This window comes from Aptenodytes patagonicus, chromosome 7 (genome assembly GCF_965638725.1).
Source record: "Aptenodytes patagonicus chromosome 7, bAptPat1.pri.cur, whole genome shotgun sequence".
NCBI classification, from domain to species: Eukaryota; Metazoa; Chordata; class Aves; order Sphenisciformes; family Spheniscidae; genus Aptenodytes; species Aptenodytes patagonicus.
In genome coordinates this window covers 21,545,405-21,564,116 of record NC_134955.1, presented here as the reverse complement: position 1 = coordinate 21,564,116, position 18,712 = coordinate 21,545,405, and the positions used below count along the sequence as shown (strand labels likewise).

The 18,712-nt window shown below is 38.9% G+C and overlaps 1 protein-coding gene across 4 annotated transcripts in view; it reads right to left on the bottom strand.

Moving 5' to 3' along the window:
- The window catches only part of LRP5 (LDL receptor related protein 5), a 161,145-nt gene that overhangs the window by 104,633 nt on the left and 37,800 nt on the right, over positions 1-18,712 (bottom strand). For 3 of the 4 annotated variants that reach the window (XM_076344307.1, XM_076344308.1, XM_076344309.1), the window contains exon 3: positions 3,402-3,599. In XM_076344307.1, the coding sequence (XP_076200422.1) occupies positions 3,402-3,599 (198 nt within the window). Of the gene's footprint in view, positions 1-3,401; positions 3,600-8,176; positions 8,217-18,712 lie in introns of those variants that run through there. The other variant, XM_076344310.1, reaches the window with a different exon arrangement.

Genomic DNA, 18,712 nt, shown 5'->3' with positions numbered 1-18,712 from the left:
AAAGCGTTACTTTTTTTATCCCCCTATGCAATATATGATATCTTTGCCCAGGACTTCAGTTGCACTCAGTCCTCTCTTGTAGCAGGAAAAGGAAGAAATGACCCGAGAGTCTCTTTAAATTACCCCTCTTAACTTGGTCAGCAGCAGAAACAAATATTTTTCAGATTATCTTTTTAAATGTAGAGCAAGGGTCAGTTATATTTTTTCTAAGACTAAATATTTATAATTAATATAAATCAGAAACATTTCAGATGTTTTTCAATGACCTCATTCAGCCACACCTCTTCTGGGAATGCATACATTTTCACATTGGTTATCAGCTGAACTGAAAGCCACAAAACACATGACATTTCCAACGTTTTCTAAACTCACAGGATCCCCAAATTTATACATATTGCAATAAATTTGTATAATTTATATTCAGTGGTTTTGGAGACATTTACTAAGTCAGTGGAAAACACACTTGACAATTCCTCAGTCAAAACAATATGAACTCAGTTTTCACAAAATTCATGCATTTTACATATACACAAACACAAAGGCATACACACACCTTCCAAACCAGTGTTCTGACACAGCAAACCAGTATGCAAAATTTTTCATCATACAACTTTGAGAAAGCTGAAGTCTCAGCATCATCCTGAAGGAAAGTGAGGAACATATTTTTCTTATACCTATATTCAGATCTGCATTTAAATTGTTTCCATTGAAAAGATAAAGAAAAAACAAAAACCAGCTAACATTTGGCAGGGAAAGGATTCTGTTTCATTTTGAGCAGCAGAGGTAGCATTTGCATTTTACAGGGTGAGGGGTGGGGGGGAAATATAAAAAGTACCCCCAAAATTCTTCATATGTATTCAGACATGGACGAGTTTAAAACAGACTGACACATGCAAACAAGTATTTGCATATACATGTACAAAGCAGGTAATGTGGAAAAAAGAAAAAATTATTATTCTTCTTTCTGTTCTAGAGATAAAATTGAAACTGCTCTAAAATTTCTATCCTTCAAATTATCACTACTTCTCTCACCATAAAACAAGATAGAAAAAATAGAAATACTGATTTCACTTTCTCTTTCCACTCTCACCTTTGCTGTTGCTTCTTTACTAGTAACAGCAGTGGCTGTATTCTAGTATTGTAGCAGCTGTTTTCCACTATATATTGCCCCTATTTCCACCATTCTTAGATACCAAGTCTCTCCTTCTGTAATTACATCCCTTGAAACAGTTCCAGCTGATGTGCTTGCAAACTGAAGCTTGCTAAGATGCAACAGGCAGATTGTTCCAGTAACATTAATACACCATGTGGAATGCAAATTTCCTTTTTATTTGAATTCTGAAGTGATTCTGGGACGGGAGGGGTAGAAGCATTTGAAACACCATCAGATTTCTTTATTGACAAGTCTGGTTGAAACTTATTTTGCTCTATGTTTAAGGAACAGAAGCAACCTCCAAAGTTGTCACCTAGTTTGAACCATTATTGAAGTCTACCTTGGCACCAGAACCTAAAAGTCCCAGCTTCACAGACTTCTGTTTCAACATTGATCAGTGGAAGGGGAAAAAAAAAAAATTTTTCATTTTAAAAGAGTTAAAATTAAGATCAATACTCATGGCATTTTATTAATATGCATAACATTTTAAGAAGGAAGTTTTATCATATGGTAACAATATAAAATATACACAGCTAAATGACATCAAGCTATTATATTGGACAACACCTAAAAGTCCACATGCAGTTAGACACAAGGAATTTCCAGAATGCATCCTGCATAGGAACAGCCTGACATCAAGTGTGCATTTACTCCCTCCAGCAGTTGAGTAAAATATCTAAGAAGTGTACACCAGTGAGCTAAATTTTTTTTTAAACGCAAAATACATTAATTTTTCCTAAAATACTGTTCAATAGAAAACTGCTTGGGAGGTGGTGAACATGCATTAATCTATCACACAGTAATTTGGACAGATTGCTGGAATTAGTGTATTCAAAGGCTTGCTCCCTTTCAGGTGGCCTTTCTCTACCTTAAAATGAGCAAAATAAATTCTACTTACAATTACAAAGTTTTTACACATACATGCAAGTAAAGTTTATACAATTTGTATGTCCATGATAACTGCAGAATCAGCCTGGAAACCTTACCCTCTGCCACTCGTGCCCAAATCAGAGAAATATATTCATGTTGTATTGTATGAAAATCTCTCTTAGATTTTGAATTCTGAGAAAGCATTTTCTTTCTGTCTATGAACCTGCACCCAGCCTTTGAGCTACCATTCCCTTCCGTAAAGGCCTTTTCCCTTGCCTATACTTCTGGCTGTCAGTCAGTACTTGTCACTTAATACAATGCCACCATTATCTAGCTCTTACATAGAGCTCTCAAAGGAACTTAAGAGTGTTTTATAAAGGATGTCAATATTGTTATTCCTCTTTTATGAGTGTGAAAATCAGGCACAGAATGCACCTCGGTAAAAAAACCTGAAAAACACCACGGAAAATGCAGTGGTTTTTTGGGGGAATGCATATTATTCTATTACACAGATAAGCATAAAATAAAACTCCTCCAACTTTTTACCAAAGCAAAATGATTTCATAACACAGACATTTAAAATGTTATGAAATTACAAAAATGAAAATGTCATTTTAAACTATCTGAAGACCAAAGCCAGACCAGAACGCAGAGACTTGCCTCCTCGGCAAGACATTTCACTGGCAGATGACACTCACCCTTCAGGACCAACACAACCTGCCCATTGAACACTGCATAGAGTTGAAGGTGCAATCTCAAATGTCTAGGTCTGCCCTGTCTGAAGTGTCACTTCTCTGTGTCTACAAAAGCCAAAACTCAACAGCACACTTGGACAGAAGCCACCAACCAAAGCTTTCATACCGTGCTTTCTATCAAGCTTTAGGAAAATCTGCTTCCTGCTTGCTCACAGTCTGAAATAAGCTGAATTTAGTTAACTTATAGGCATGACACAAAGGTCATCTTTGGATGGGGCCAAGGACAAGTGTGTCTCAATGTATATTTCCTGTTGAAAAAAAAATACAGTAACAATACTGTAAAATCCCACTAACTAGTTAAATGTTAGATTGCCCAGGGCCAAGGATAAGCATCTCCAACTATTTTCAAGACAAACATAAGCCTAAAAATGAAAAATCCTGCTGTACAAGAAGGCTATAAACAGTCTATAGTGAAATACTGATACAAATAGTTTTACTTTTAAAACCAGTTTTATAGGATGTGAGGCTATTTTACTTCTTGCAAGGCTATTAACAATTGCATTTAAAAAGAACAATAAGGTATTGGCATTATTCTAGATTACTGAAAAAAAATGCGTCAGTTCAACATGAACACAGGAGGTGAGAAATAACTTACACCATATTATTGACTAAAGGAAACTTACCTAAAGGAACCATCAAGATTTGCCCTATGAATGAAACTCAGTTTTGCATCAGCCCAGTAAAGTTTCTGCTCATCAAGATCTATCGTGAGTCCATTTGGCCAATAAATATCTGAATCAACAATTATTTTTCGCGTACTACTGTCCATTCCTGCCCGTTCTATTCTGGGTGTTTCACCCCAGTCAGTCCAATACATGTATCTGAAAAAGAAAGCAGAGACACACACAAATTAAATCACAATACATGCTGGTTAGCTTTAGGAACAGAAGGGATAGCAACTCTTTGCAAAGCCCGTAAGTGTATATACATAGAGTGGTGTATATACACAAATGTATATCCCCAAAACTTTAACATACTTATTAATTTATTAACATACTTATTAACATAAATCAAACCACAGTTCCAGAGGGTGCAAAAAAAGTCCTTCATGAGAGCATCTCTCACAAGCATTGCCTCTGCATAAAGTATTACCATTCTTTTTCAATGTTGGGCAGCACCTGATTGTCATAAGCATTTACAAGTGAGTATCATCCTTGTGTGACCAGTTACTACAAGTTAATATCCTAAATCACATTCTGAAGCAACTAATTACCTATCCAAGCAGGCAATGAGCATAGCTGAGCTTCCTTTTCCAAGTCTGTACACAGAAAAGAATAAAATCAAGTGCCCTGAAATTTGTTTCTGTCAATAAATAAAACATGAATCCATGTAGACTTAGAATGACATTAGATTAAATTTTTGGGTGCTTTTTTTCCCCTCCCATTCACGTCCCAGTTTCCCTGTCACTCCACCTATTTAAGTAGCCTGAATAGAGACATTAACTGCACTTATCAATTGGAAAGGACCAGATCAAAATGTGGCAAATCACACAACATCTGCATGAAAAGTTGAGACTGTACAGTTAGGAGAGAAATTGTCTGATCAGAAGAGGACAGTCAGTTCCCAGCTGGCAAACATTACCCAGTGTAATATATCCAGGTTGCAAATTTGGCATGTCAGGGGTGCAAACACAACATAGCCGACCCCTTGCACTGCTACCTCAGGCCAGTCAGAGAAACGATACTGCTTTCCCAATGCCAATACAGCCATTTCGGGCATGGTCTGTGTCAGGAAGCCTTTGACCTAAGTGAGCCCTCAAACAAAATTAGGTGTCTGTGCACTGGACTCTCCAGCACTCCAGGTTCATTGCGCTATATTAGACCAACAGCAGTGCCGGATGGGCACCAGCTGGGTAAGGGCACTGAGCTACATCTAAGCTAAGTCCTGCTACCACTGGAGCTCCAGAAAAGCATGGTAAAGAGGTATCTATTTAGTCTTGCAGAGCCCATGCTTAGCCAGACTTTTCAGAACCTGGATTATCCCAGACCCTCAGATGCCCTGAAGAAGACAGCACTGGCTATGCAACCATGCTAGGAACCACAAAGGAAGTAAATGAATGTGCACTGTGAACACACACGGAGGAAAAAAGCTTCATGGTTTCTTTTATCAAAGAGAATGCCACCCACTTTGGGAACGAAGGGGGGATTATATTTGTAATTGCTGTCATGTTCCTCAGCAGGTTGTTCTTCCCTTCACAACAAAAGATGCTCCTGTAAACTGCAGTAGCTCTGTAGCTGCTGCACGTGCAGCTGGGGCCATCATTTCAGCCAAGGAAGAACAGGCAACTGTACAGTTATCCCCAGCACATATCCCTCACAACTCACTTAAGCTTAAAATGCTCTGATCTCCATATACATACTGCACCCCGATTCAGCTGTACCTCCAGTTCCAGTGCAGCCACAGCACCTATTTAGACCATTCTGATCATAGCAGCATGTATCATTGTTAGCATGTTTATCCCACTGGAGAGGGGAATATAGGTAAAAATATAGATAGATAGACAGACAGATAGCAATGACTCACTTGTATCACAATACACATACACTTGAGTGTCGGAGGGTAAAACAAGGAGTTTTCTAGCTGAAATGGTAAAGCTTCCACACACATGAGTCCTCAGGCTTCTGAGATGGCTCACCTCAGAGTGGCTGCAGTGGACGTGCGTCCCTAGATGCCTTCCCCAAAACATCTCAGCTCCAGCAGCCAGGACAGACTGACTATTCCTGAAGAAGCGGCAGCAGTAGCTGAGCTGCCCCAGTTCACAGGACAACCTATGAATGTAAACTGCCACTCATTTTGGTTTTCCTTAACAAGTCAGGCTGTAATTTGTGGCAGCTCAAACTGTGTGGGGAAGCAGCTATTGACAAACAATGGAAGCCAGAGAAAAGTAGACATAAAAGAAACTGTCTATGCAACCAGCTGGTGAATCAGACTGTGAAACTGATCCGGCCAAATACTCATTTTTGGTCAGGTCAAATCAGTTCTCTGATCTGGCTCACCTGCACTAGCTTGAAGTATTCAAAGGACATCTTGAGCCACCTCTACAGGAATGAAGATGGACAGAAGATGGACTGTTGAATTAAGAAAAACCTGGCTATTAAAAGGTGACTTTGAGCTATATCATATGGCTATGACAGTCCCACACTTATTCATATATTGAAATGTATGAATGCAGACTAAAAAGGAGCTTAGACTGAAATCAGAAATCCCATGACAGTTATTTAAAAGCAAAAACAAAGGAGACAAAACTAGCTAAGTCCAATTAAACCTTAAAAGCAAGTTAAAATTTAAAAGGATGAAAAAACATCCCCAAAATTACCCTTGAGCAAAATTCCTCTCCTCAAGCCGCCCATTAAAATTGCAGCCTGCCCTGAAGCTCAATGCATTCAGATGAAGAAAAGGAAAAAAAAGAAGTCTGTAAGCCCAAGGGCCTCATGGCTTTTCTATGATACTAAAGGAGCTCCAGCTCAACAGCCTCTCCCCCGCAAAAAAACTGTTGCCTAATTTCATAGGTGATGTGTGTTTATCCTTGGCCACACAGAGACTACTGGACAAAAGTAGTACTTTCAATTTCACACATTAATTTGCCACAGGAAAATGACATCCCTATGTTTTAGCTCATTAACAGGTATCAAGCTCAATCCTCATCAATGCCTGTGTCATTCAAAGGTCTAAAACTACACAGTATTAGCAAACTGTATCACAAAGGAAGGCTAGCAGGATGAATATGCATTTAGACAACATGTAGAACAATCTGAATGCAGGCAGCGTTCTTTCAAAGCACTTCTCTCCCAGTTGGACTTTTTTAACGCAACATATAAAAGATTATTTTTACCCTGTCACCATCTCGTCCTGATTGTAGGGTGTCTCTGCAATCCTGTAAGTATCACAAAGCTGATCTTCCTGGTGAACTTATCAGAATATATTGAGTCTCTGCAGTAATCAAGCACCTACTGAAGTAATGGTTTCATTCCCCCTACATGCTACAAAGCACCCCTGTGGTCCATCACAGGAAAGCATGCCAAGCAATGGAATGCCAAAAGCAATTCTTGTCTCCATTTAACCTTCTCCCCTTTTCCAACAGGTTTCCACCCTTTTGGCAGGCAGCAGGTGCTGAATTGCCATGAATTATAGGAAATCAGCTCTGGTTTGGGGATCTCTTAAGACATTAGGACCCTGAACTGGGATTTTGGATATCACTGTAAGAAGAGATCAGCTGTTCTTGCAGCAGGAGTGGGAGTCTCTGGTCTACGTAAGCCTAATTAAAACCATGCTGCTGCCAAATGGAGCGGTTCCTTTCCTAGCCCTGATGCTGACATTAGCACCCTACAAGAAAAAAAAACAAAAAACTTTCAGTTACCTTAGCAAATGATCAGTCTGACCAATGGTCCCACAGCAGCGGTGCTTAAACTGAAGGAACAAATAAAGGCAGCAGCCACACAGCTGAAGCCACCTATGAAACTATGAAACCCCAGAGAAAGAGGCATTACTCTCCAACTTCCCCCAGATAAGTCACTCACAAATTAGGGCCTTGGACTCTACAATGAGCTAGGGCAGTCCTCTTCATCCCTCTGCTCCCACCGTAACATCTAGGCTGTTTTGACATTTTTTGGCCAACACAGGGCACAACAAAGCATTGCACATCAGACTCTAATAGGCCATAAAATGTCATGTTTTAAATGCATGCCTGTGTGGGATTTTCAAGAATGCACAAAGTGTCAAACTTTCCTTTTTTTTACCCTCCTCTATTTTGAGTGACAAAGCTAGTTCAAACCAAATTAAGTACAAACAGCTGAAGACAGAAAAATTTGGGGCAAGTTATAAATCCTAGAGAAAAAAAAAATCCATGGTTATTATGGAAAGAATGACAAAAGCTTAGCTAAAGCAGCACTGCAAACTTAACTGGAACAATAACACCACAAGATAAAAAATTTGGGGCAGGGCAGGGGGGTGGGGGAGCTTCCTTGATGTGATTAGTTATCAAGAGAAAGCCAAAGGCTTTGTACCTAACCCCTGAAATAACCCATGAAGAAAGAAAATGAGTCTTCCATCAAAACTACTGAAATCTGCTTGCATTAGCCAGGTTCATCAGAGAAAGAGCCATACAGGAAAAACAGTGGAGAAATTAAGTATTTTAGTAATGTCCAGTAGTAGCCATTATGTCTTACACTTTTTGCATCTTCCAAATGCCCCCAGGTCACAGGATCAATTCTTACACAAACAGCAGATATTTTTGGTTGGGACTTTATGGGCAGGGGGAGAAAGTGGCAAAAAGCTCAAAGTGGCTTCTCAGAGAAAAAATCAGTCTACGCACCATAACAGTTTATATGTGAGGAACTGATTTAAATCAACCTGATTTAAATTAACCTTAATTAATAGAGTTTAAACCTGTTAAGATTACCTAATTCAGGAGCCTGGAGTGGTAACTGACACATTATTTCTGCAGAAGGAAAAAAAAAGAGGGTTTGGTTTTTTTTTTAAAACATGCTCAATAGTTCACATTTCTTATTGACCTCAACAAAAAACAAGCACTTTTAAACAGTCTAGACATCATCAAAGTTTCTGGGACAGCTGACGGTTCGGGATTGATTTTTTTGTTTTTCAAATATAACCTTTTTTGCTGGTGTCCAGTACATTAACAATCCCTATCGTTTTAATTTCACTATAAAAAAACCTGGCTATTTAGCCCAGATAAGGTTTCAGGAAAATTCAGTAGAATACACAAAGAATTTCAGTCCAGTACTACCTGTGCTATTAAACACTCCCTATTTTGGAAGCCTGTTGAAAAGAAATAGACTGAATAATATTGAAGAGCCTAACACACATATTTGGGTAGTTTTTTGTTTGCTTGATTTTGTTGTTGGTGGTGTTTTTAAATGTAAATTACACAGTTTTAAATATCCCTGGGCCAGAGCATACCATAACAACTGTCAGGAGCTAAAAATATCAAAACCAGTATTTGGTATCTTAGTATACATTAGATTGATTAGATTTTTAGGACTGAGATTTGGCATCCCAGGAGTTTTATATCCCACCTGGATTGCAACAGGTCAATAAAAGTGTAACAACACTGAGGCTATAAAAGAGAATGAAAACATCAATTCCTAAAGAGCTAATTAAAAAAATAAAGCGCCATTGTGAGCAAAATTCACTGCTAAGCAGCTATCACAAATCAATACTCTTAAAAAAACCCAACCAAACAGCACTAGAGAAGCACTGAACAAAAAGCAGCCCTGGGACAAACTCTTGGGTTACTTTATTCAGTTCTTCAGAGATGCTTAAGTGTCTTCTCCCTTACTGGCTTTTAACCTTTAACTCTAGACTTTCAAGGCAAAAAGGAAGGGCAGGCAGGGGGGAGGAGAGATTAACATCTAATAATAGTTTCGCAACAATTGCACCAATTCTGTCCCTAAACTGAATTGCACTTTGCTACACCAAAGAAACCAGCAGGAACAAAGCAGAGCAAAAGCCAAAGCTTCATCAGGGAGAAGATATAAATGTATACTTCTTTCTGAACACACAACCACTAACAGTCCATCCAGTCCATCATCCAGTAGCCAGAAGTACTGGACTCAACAGAGTTTCTAAAATTCAGTTACTGCTGTATTAGTAAGCACAGTAGCTGCAAGCTTCGCTACCAAGCTGTCTAGTCAGAAGGGAATTAAACAAATGCAGTTCAACTGCAGTCACTGGGTTTTGGCACATACTTAATTACCACATTGAATCAGGGCTTAAATGGTGCTTCAGTACTATCAGAAGGATGGGACTGAAAGCCACCTTGCAAAAATAAACAGATTTTAAAGTTGGTAAACTACACCCCAGAGGTCTTTTTTTCTTGCCTGCTTAACTCATTTTAAAACTCCAGGTGCAGGAGCAAAAACAGGACGAAGACCTTATTTCCCCTCAGTTTTAAAGCTGCAGGTCATTTCTTATTTCCTGGCGCTTAATCTCTCTTGTCATCATTTTTGCAAAGATTAGAAATCATGGCCATGCCCTCAAAGAGCAGCCAATCAGCCATCTGTGCTGGCAGTTATCATGGACATAATAAAAAGCGGCCAACACTACCCAAACACTTTTTCCACCTCCCGAAATGCAGTACGGGTGCCAAACCTTACATAACCTGCTTACACAAAAGGGGCCGGTTGTACAGATGATGTAAATCAGCACAAAATTCTCCAATTTCAACAATGTTCTCAAACTTTTACAAGCCCAGGGCACAAAACAGGAGTTTACAGGAAATTGCTATGAAGTTTAGATTCCTGCATGTTTAAAACTTACTTCCCCCATCCCACCTTTAAAGTTACAAAAACTCAACTGTGAAATTAAATAGCACCAGTTGTTTACAGAAGGGAAAAGAATGGCTATCTTGCATAGCATTAAGCTGCAGATTACTTGCTCAAATTACCTCTTTTTTTTTTTTCTTTTTTTCAAGCACTGAACTTTGAGACCTGGATGTTCTTGACAAAAAACATTACATCAAACCCAAAAATACGCCTCAGCAGGTAACCATCACAACTAATCACGCTGTATTCAAAAGACATGTATTTAAAGCAAAGCAAACAAAACCCCCAAGAACCACCCTTCTCCACTACAGTTTTCCTACAATGTCTTTTATTCTGACAGGTTTATTCTTTTAAAATATATACATTACATATTACATATAGTATACTATTTGGCAACTGAGAACAAAGAGGAAAAACATAATTGCCTGTCAACTGATGGATGCTCAAATATTATTGCAATGAAGTACTTGCAAGGAAAGAGCACATCTTTCCCTGCTCACCCGTATGGAAAGGAGTAAGGCACCCTAGTGATTTCTCAAAGGTAAACAAGCATGCATTCAATACAACTTCAACAGCCTGTTAAAAAGTCAGGCTACATGACACCACAAAGCTGAAGAATCCTCAGAGAGAGGGACTCAAGAAGATTTCCAAACACATTAAGCTAGAGAAGGAGGGCAGCAGTAAGGGGATACTTGCAACACAATTCAGGGGGGTTAGGAAGAGAATTTTCAACTTGGAATTCAATATTACTGCAAATACCTCTGATATGTTGAGAAAAAGAAACTGCACTGGTAGGATTTCCTGGGGAAAAAAAAGGAGTTGCCACATGCTTTGTGTGTTATGCACTTTCCCCTCTAAAAGAATTGCCAGCACATTCGTATGCAAAAACTCTACAGAAAACAGAAAAACAAATATAAAAAGATAAAATGAGCCCTTATAACTGCTCCTCATGGTCACTAGATAGTAGAAGAGACAACGCAATATAACTTTTTCTTCCCAGACATTTCTGAGGAGAGATGAAGAAATACTATATATGAAGAAATTATTTCACATTGAAAGCACTTCACAAGCGATTCAGCATTATACCACCACTCTAGGGTGGTCAGGGAAGTCGCAGAAAACAAGGTAGGGAAAGGACCTCATGAGGTCACAAGCCCTGCACCAAAAAGGCTGCTTTTTCATAGAATCATTGAGTTCCAGAGGTTGGAAGGGACCTTTGGAGATTGTCTACTGCAACCCCACCACTCAAAGTAGGGTCAACCAGAGCAGGTTACCCAGGACCTTGTCCAGTCACATTCTGAGTATCTCTAAGATTGGAGACTCCACAACCTCTCTGGTCAACCTGTTCCGGTGATTCATCACGCTCTCAGCAGAGAAGTATTTTCTTTCATTTAAGTGGAACTTCCCCTATTTCAGTTTGTGCCTATTACCTCTAGTCCTTTCACTGGATATCACTGAGAAGAGTCTGGCTCCATCATCCTTACTCCTTCAGATCACGTATTTATACACATTGATAAGATCCTCTGAGCCTTCTCTTTTCCAGGGTAAACAATCCCAACTCAATCAGCCCTGCCTTCTATGGTGGATGCTCCAATCTCTTAATCATCCTTGTGGCCCTTTGTTAGGCTCACACCAGCATGTCCACATCTCTCTTGTGCTGAGGAACCCAGAACTGGACACAGTACTCCAGGGGTGGCCTCACCAGCACTGAGTAGAGGGGAAGGCTCACCTCCCTCGATCTACTGACAACACTCCTTCTAATTAAGCCCAGGATGCTGTTGGCTTTCTTTGCAGCAAGGGATATTGCTGGCTCATATTCAGTTCACTGACCCCAAGACCTCTTCTTCTTTCAAAAAAAATGATTTCTTTTAGGAAAGGGAAAAATACTCCAAATCTCACTAAGTTCAACCCATTTTAAGACACACTGCAGCAACTCAGTATCAGGTGATCCTCCTATCAAAGGGTGCAGAATGAACTGTTGAACTCTTGTGAGATACCTCCCACCCTCTGCTAGGGTAGGTAGACCCAGTCATGACTTAACCACCTCTACCTAAAGCCTAGATTTCTTCCTCTCTCCATAAGGAACATTGGATTAAAGTGTGTCAGGACAGTCCAAGAAATTATGTCTACACATTGTACTGACTTAACGGAGGACAGGGGTATAGCAAACATATTGAACAACAGTAATTCAATTGTGCAAGTAAGGTGTCGGTTGCTCTCTTACCCACAGATCTCACAACTGCCCTTAAATATTTAGCTCAAGCCAATGCATTTCATCTATTCCAGTGTGCTGATGCAGTTTAACTCAATGTTTGGGAAAACAGTACACTCAAACGACAGCCAATAGTTTGTCAGGACATGCAATCTAAGCATGTTCATTTGCACACTTACAATTTTAAACACAATTTAAAAAGCAAAACCCTGTTTAAGTACATATTCAACAAGTTATGTGGAAAAATTTTTACTTCAGCTTACACTATTGCTTAATTTTACATGAAAAAAATTAGAAACATGTTTTGAGTTAAACCAAAGCCACCCATTTATGACAAACAGAATGGTGCCAGTCCAGCCAGACCAACACGTCGTATATGCCATGATTTCCACACTGCCTCCGTGCAGCTATAAACTGCACTCATCAAGTCCTCTAAACAAAGAGAATCCCAGCTTCCACCATCTCTTTGGTCCCAGAGCCAAAGCTACAAGACCAAAGCTACATTCCTGACTTCACCTGAGAAACCAATGCAACACACACTGGCACTGAGACAAAGCCTTCTGTTCCCTTAAAAAATGGTGCAGAAATTAAAAAGATAAGAATACCATGATTCCCAAACTACTTAAGAAGACTAAATGTGTACAAGGCAAAGAAGCCTCAGTCTCCAGGACTCAGGATATGAGGAATCACAGAACCTGTAGCAAAAAAAGAGTGCTAACAGGGGAGTAAGTTCAATGGGGTTATTAAGGAAGTCTACACATTTCCACCTATTCCCCATGCAATTCCAGCTGGGGAGAAAAAAAAAGTAAATCACTTTTTTCTGCCATCTCTCAACAGGCAGCTCTGCTTTCAAATGAATCAAATGGTCTTTGAACAATTTATGCCCTTTAGTCATATCTATGAGCAGGAAAAGGGAGAAATAAGCAAAAGAGACCGATGAAACATTTATGGAAAGGCTGTCACCATCAAGGGCATCCATCTGAAAATTAAGAGTAAATAACACTTCCCACAAGAACTTCAAGTTTCTCATGCATGAGACTATTTGCAGCTATTTGGCCACACAACATATCAAAAGCTTTCCAACTCCCAGAAATTACAGCCATACCAAGATACTGGATATGACTCGTAACCAATTTTATGGTTGAGTACTTTTCTTACATTCTAAGAAAACAACGGTGCTATTCATATATTCATCCTCATTACAGTGTTTCAAATAATTAACCAAAAGCTTCAAAATAATTTTATACTTGAAATTAATTACTAAATAGAGACACACAGCATATAAACTAATCTCTAGCTTTCAAGGCAGCAATAATCATGTTTCACTCAAAACCAGGGCATCTTCTGCATTTTAACTGAGTAGCCATGAGTAAAAGTAAGAGTTGCTAAAAAGCATATTCTTTACCCATACCATGTTTGATGTTTTTCTTCTCCAGTATTTGTAACAGTCAGAGGTTTTTATTCAGTATTCCCCCTCCTCTCAACTATTCCAAAGGAGATAAGATCAGGTGATACACTGTTAAAAACAGTTCACCATTCACAGTCATTTAAATCAAAATATTCAAAGCCTTAGTCTATTGCAGCTGATACAGATCAGGCTTCAGAATACAGATGCCAATGATTTCAACACAGAAAGTCAACATCCTTAACCTTAAGTACACAACATACTGTTGTGTGGGACCAAGGTCCTGGTGAATCAGCAGGTTCATTTAAGTGCTGCTATAAACACAGTTGTGAGTTCTGTAAGAAGAAAAATTAAGAATAAAAATTTCTTTACTGAAAGAGTGGTGAAACATTGGAACAGGCTGCCCAGGGAAGTGGTTGAGTCCCCATCCCTGGAAGTATTTAAAAGACGTGTAGATGAGGCGCTTAGGGACATGGTTTAGTGGGCATGGTGGTGTTGGGTTGACGGTTGGACTCGATGATCTTAGAGGTCTTTTCCAACCTTAACGATTCTAAGATTCTATAACAGCGATAGGTCTGGTTCATGGTTTTGCTGTGACGCTGATGAAATGCTGGATTAACAACTAGGCACATCTGAGGCTTTTAATTTTAGACTCTGAACTGAGAGCTTTCTAATCTTGATAGCTTTCCCTTCTAAATCCATTTTTGAATATCCCACTTGTCATATCTAGTCATCCAATCCTTTCCTTCCTTCAGTGCCAAATATACCTTAGGTCAATGACAGTCACTGCTTGCAGATTTTGTCTAATTTGCCATAAGCAACCTGAAGCGACGGTAAGGCTGGGCTATGGCACACACTTCCCTAACGCTGTTCAGAACCTGATTAGACTTGTTTTAACCTCTATACTAATGGCCATTATGCAGAATGCCAAAACTGATGATTAATAGCTTTATCCTTTGTACTCGATAATTTTTTTATTGCTGTTTTCCAATTTGCATCTTATTTCCTTCCCCCAAAGCCTCTGCTATTCCAAAAGGGGAAGACTGCTCCACAAATAAAGTTGGCTTCTGTGCCAGTCCACTGGCACTGCCACTGCCCAACAGACCCACACCACATCACAAAAGACATTTTAAGAACTAAAATGAAGGAGGAAATGTAGAAAGAGTTTTGCAGCTTTTCTTCGGCCAGTCAAACCAATTCAAAGGTCCTTGCTCTCCTCCTCCACGAACATCGTTTCTATAAACCCCATCAGAGTTAGCATGCCAGCTCAGGTACGGCCAATTCAACAACCCCAGTGACTACACCAAATGAAGACTTCTGATACACACAAAAAAAAAACCTTCACAAGAGAGCATGGCTTTTTTGGAGGCAATCAATTTTTATTTTTCTTTAAAATAACTGTTTCACAGATGTGTGATTCAGCTCTTTGTGCTTCAGCAAACAGAGGGGGCAGAAACTTCTCAAGCAGTACTGTCTGCTGAATAAGCCAAACCACAGAAAATACAGCCTGAACTTGAACAGTAAGCTTGCTCCAGAAGATATTGCAGCAGCCATCACACAACCAGGAACAAATTCAATATTTATATTAACCAACGTAGATGTTTCTAATACATTCTAGGCTTTAATAATATGAACTAACTACTTCATTAGCACTTAGCAGTGAAAATCAGATATGAGGATTATGGATATGCTACAGCTTCTCAGAATCAGAGCCCTGTGTTACAGGTTGAAGGTAGCAAGCCTTCAGATTTAGATTTAATGACCCTTGTCAACACACATTCTAGGCTGTTCAGATCTAAGACCTTCCCTACAGGACTGACAATTAACTCATTTGTTTTGGCTAGGCATTCACACATTCTTTTGAAAATTTCTTTCCAGGAAACTGAAGTTTGCTTGCCTCGATACACGATAAGGACTTGCTTCTGAAATGCATTCCTGCTTCTTCACACAACATTCATGATATTTAGGTTCTTTTCACTGCGTTGCACAGAATTTGAGCTATCTCTTTAGTTGGGTTTGAGTAAAATCTTTACATACACTAACTTAAGTGTTGTTAGAAGTTGCTGTCCTGAAAACACAGAAATACTTACGCAAAATCTGCAAACTCAAACTTAATAAAATACCAACGCTACTGAATCCCCCATCAGCAGTCCACTTAGCAAGAATGTATATAAATGCTAATGTTATCCAAAACAGTGCCAAGAATTTTAGCCTAATGTCTTCCATTAAATAAACTCAGCTTCACATAACCTACACCAGGTCTGGGATCTGGATGTTCAGAATAAAATGTCAGTGAATTTGCAGAAAAATGTTTTGTACTCTCCTCTGTCTGCTTAGTTTAGCCTTAATTTCAGGGAAGCAGAATAATTGGTTTATCACATATTCTGCCTCCTTTGACTCCTAGAATCCAGCAAGAAAGCTTTAAGGTGTATGGGAAAGAATGCCATGTTACATATTAAGCAGCTGCCTGTTAATTATGATACTGCCCCAGAGCATCAGAAAATCCTGTACAACTAATGATTTTCACTACCTCTGGGAAGAGTAGAGACCCACAGATGATCTGCAATAGTCTCTCACAGCTTGCCTTAAAAGAAAGAAATTTTAGAAATGCTCTGAATTATCGTTGGGGGAGATGACAAGGGCGTGTCTCTTTCGAGTTATAACCTTCAGATAAGCATTGCCTTGAAAGAAGGAAGGTAGGTTGAGTGTGGAAATGATGAAGCTCTCTTTAAAAATGTCAATATGCCAAAAACATCCAACTTACTATTTAGCAAGCCTGCCAAAACATCAAAAAAAAAAATCATACTTTCGAATGTCAGCCGGAAATCACAGAAAAATAGGCTTCAAAAGGAATCTCTAGAAGCCAACTAGTCCACCTCCCACACCCTAAGGCTTGGTCATTACACCTATAATGTTCCTGAGGGATGATCACTGTATAGTCAATACATTCTCCTCTATTCTCTCAAACTAGTCTATGTCTTTGAAGAATCACGCTCAAAATGGTATAAAACCTATTTATTAGGCAAACGCGACACTGGGCATAAGATCCCACTGCGAACACAACATGAAATGGAGTCCTCCATCCATGTCTGCGGAACAGCCTTACTAAAGCTAAGAGAAGAGAAGGTGTCACCAATCTGACCAAGGTCACATTATTTTGTCAACAGAAGGAAATTAGATTTGTTTGACACAGAGCATTCTTGACAAACCCATGTTTGGGTACTACTAGTATTGGCTAAGCATTTACAAACTGCTTATTTGCCCCATTTTTCTTCTGGAAACTGAAGTTGACTGGCCTATACCTAATGAAGTTTTCTTCTTCATTTTCTAAGCTTCCCCCAACTCTCTAGAAGAAACTGCTAAAAGGCCAAAATCACATCTACGGAAATTCTTCCAGACTGAAAGCAAATTTCTAGCAATTTTAAGACTGCATCAACCAGTTTTAAGAATCCTAGTCTAAATTTAATCAGATTTCATGATCCGAAAAAAACCCACAAACTTAAGTGCTCTAATCTGTTCTCTTCTATCTTAGCACAAATTCTCACTCTTCTGTCAGTTGTAATAACTACATTAGCTAACTGATCACAAAAACTTATTAACAAAAAGACAAATGAAAAGATACTAAAGGGTTCTTTTTTCCTACTGTCATCCACCTTTCTTCCCCAGAAAACACCAGTAAACAAGGAACAACTGGTTCTAGGGGAGCTCAAACCCAGAGCCTGCTGTGCCTAAATCAAATGTAATGATCACTACTTCACAGATGCACCTATGAAATATTTCAGAACTACCATGTGAAATGAAATGGTTGTAAAAGCAAATTAAATTTGAATGTTTTATTCCACAAATATACACGACGTATGATTTTTTGGTTTATTAAGTTTACTATATTAGATAGTTATTTGAGCAAACCTGCCTTTAATTCAATAGGACCCTTGTGCAATACTGGATTTTGTCACTTTTAGCCAGAAGAGCAGCTCTATGGAGGCTGATTTTAATAGAACATAGTGGGGATTAATTGGTTAGTTATAAAGGATACATGTATCTTCATAATGCATTTTCACAGACCATTTATTATGTTGCTTTGTTGCACTGGATTAATATACAAATCAAACAGGCTAACAATTAGAAATGTCTGCCACAAGTTAAAACCAATAGAGGTGTTTCACATAAAGCTGCTGCTCCCAATTGAAAAAAAACAAAAAACTGTAGATTGAACTAATGTTCAGGACAGCAGCACTGGCAACCCAAGGAATCGATCTGAGCAAAAGTCAGAAGAACTGTCATTCTCTCCTCATCTCCAGCAATTTTGTTGACCAATACCAGAAAGTCTCAAGGTGACCAGCTCACATGCAAACATCTATATTTTTGGCAAATGAATCTTGTTCCTTATATTAGCCCATTCCACATTAACTGTTCATACTTGCACACCTTCCCTGGAGGAGTAAATGCAAGAAGTAAAAATACTTAGAAGTACAGAAGTCCTCCAGGAAGGGAAGAATAGGCTACCTACTACGGAAAGGCAAAAACAAGGTAAGATACCTAACATACACCAAAATGGTGTCTTCTGTTGTTACACTTACTGGATTTTGTGTATGTTTAAGAAATGCTGCACATCTGTTCTTCACAGAGTATTGCTGCAAAGAACTGCCTTTCAAAGTCACGCAAAATAAACCATGCCTGCATCCCTCCTTCTTCCAAACACAAACAAGGACTAGATTTACAGAAGCACTGCAACTTCACCATCACCATTGACTACTTTAAAAAAGCTGCAAAAAATTGTGACCTGTACCAACAGTAATTTCTCTCCCAGTTGTTCTAATCCAGTTTTCATTAAAAATAATAATTTTGCATTTCCTATAGTATAGAAGCAATATACTACCAGAAATCCCCAGTTAATCCCTTCAGTTTTTCAAAACAGGAGACAATATGCACACAATATGGTTTGAAATGTATTGCTGTGACCAATATTTAGGCTACCTTAAAGAAAATAGTCAAAAGGAACTGCATCCACTTATGAGATGTCAACCTGGCATTGGT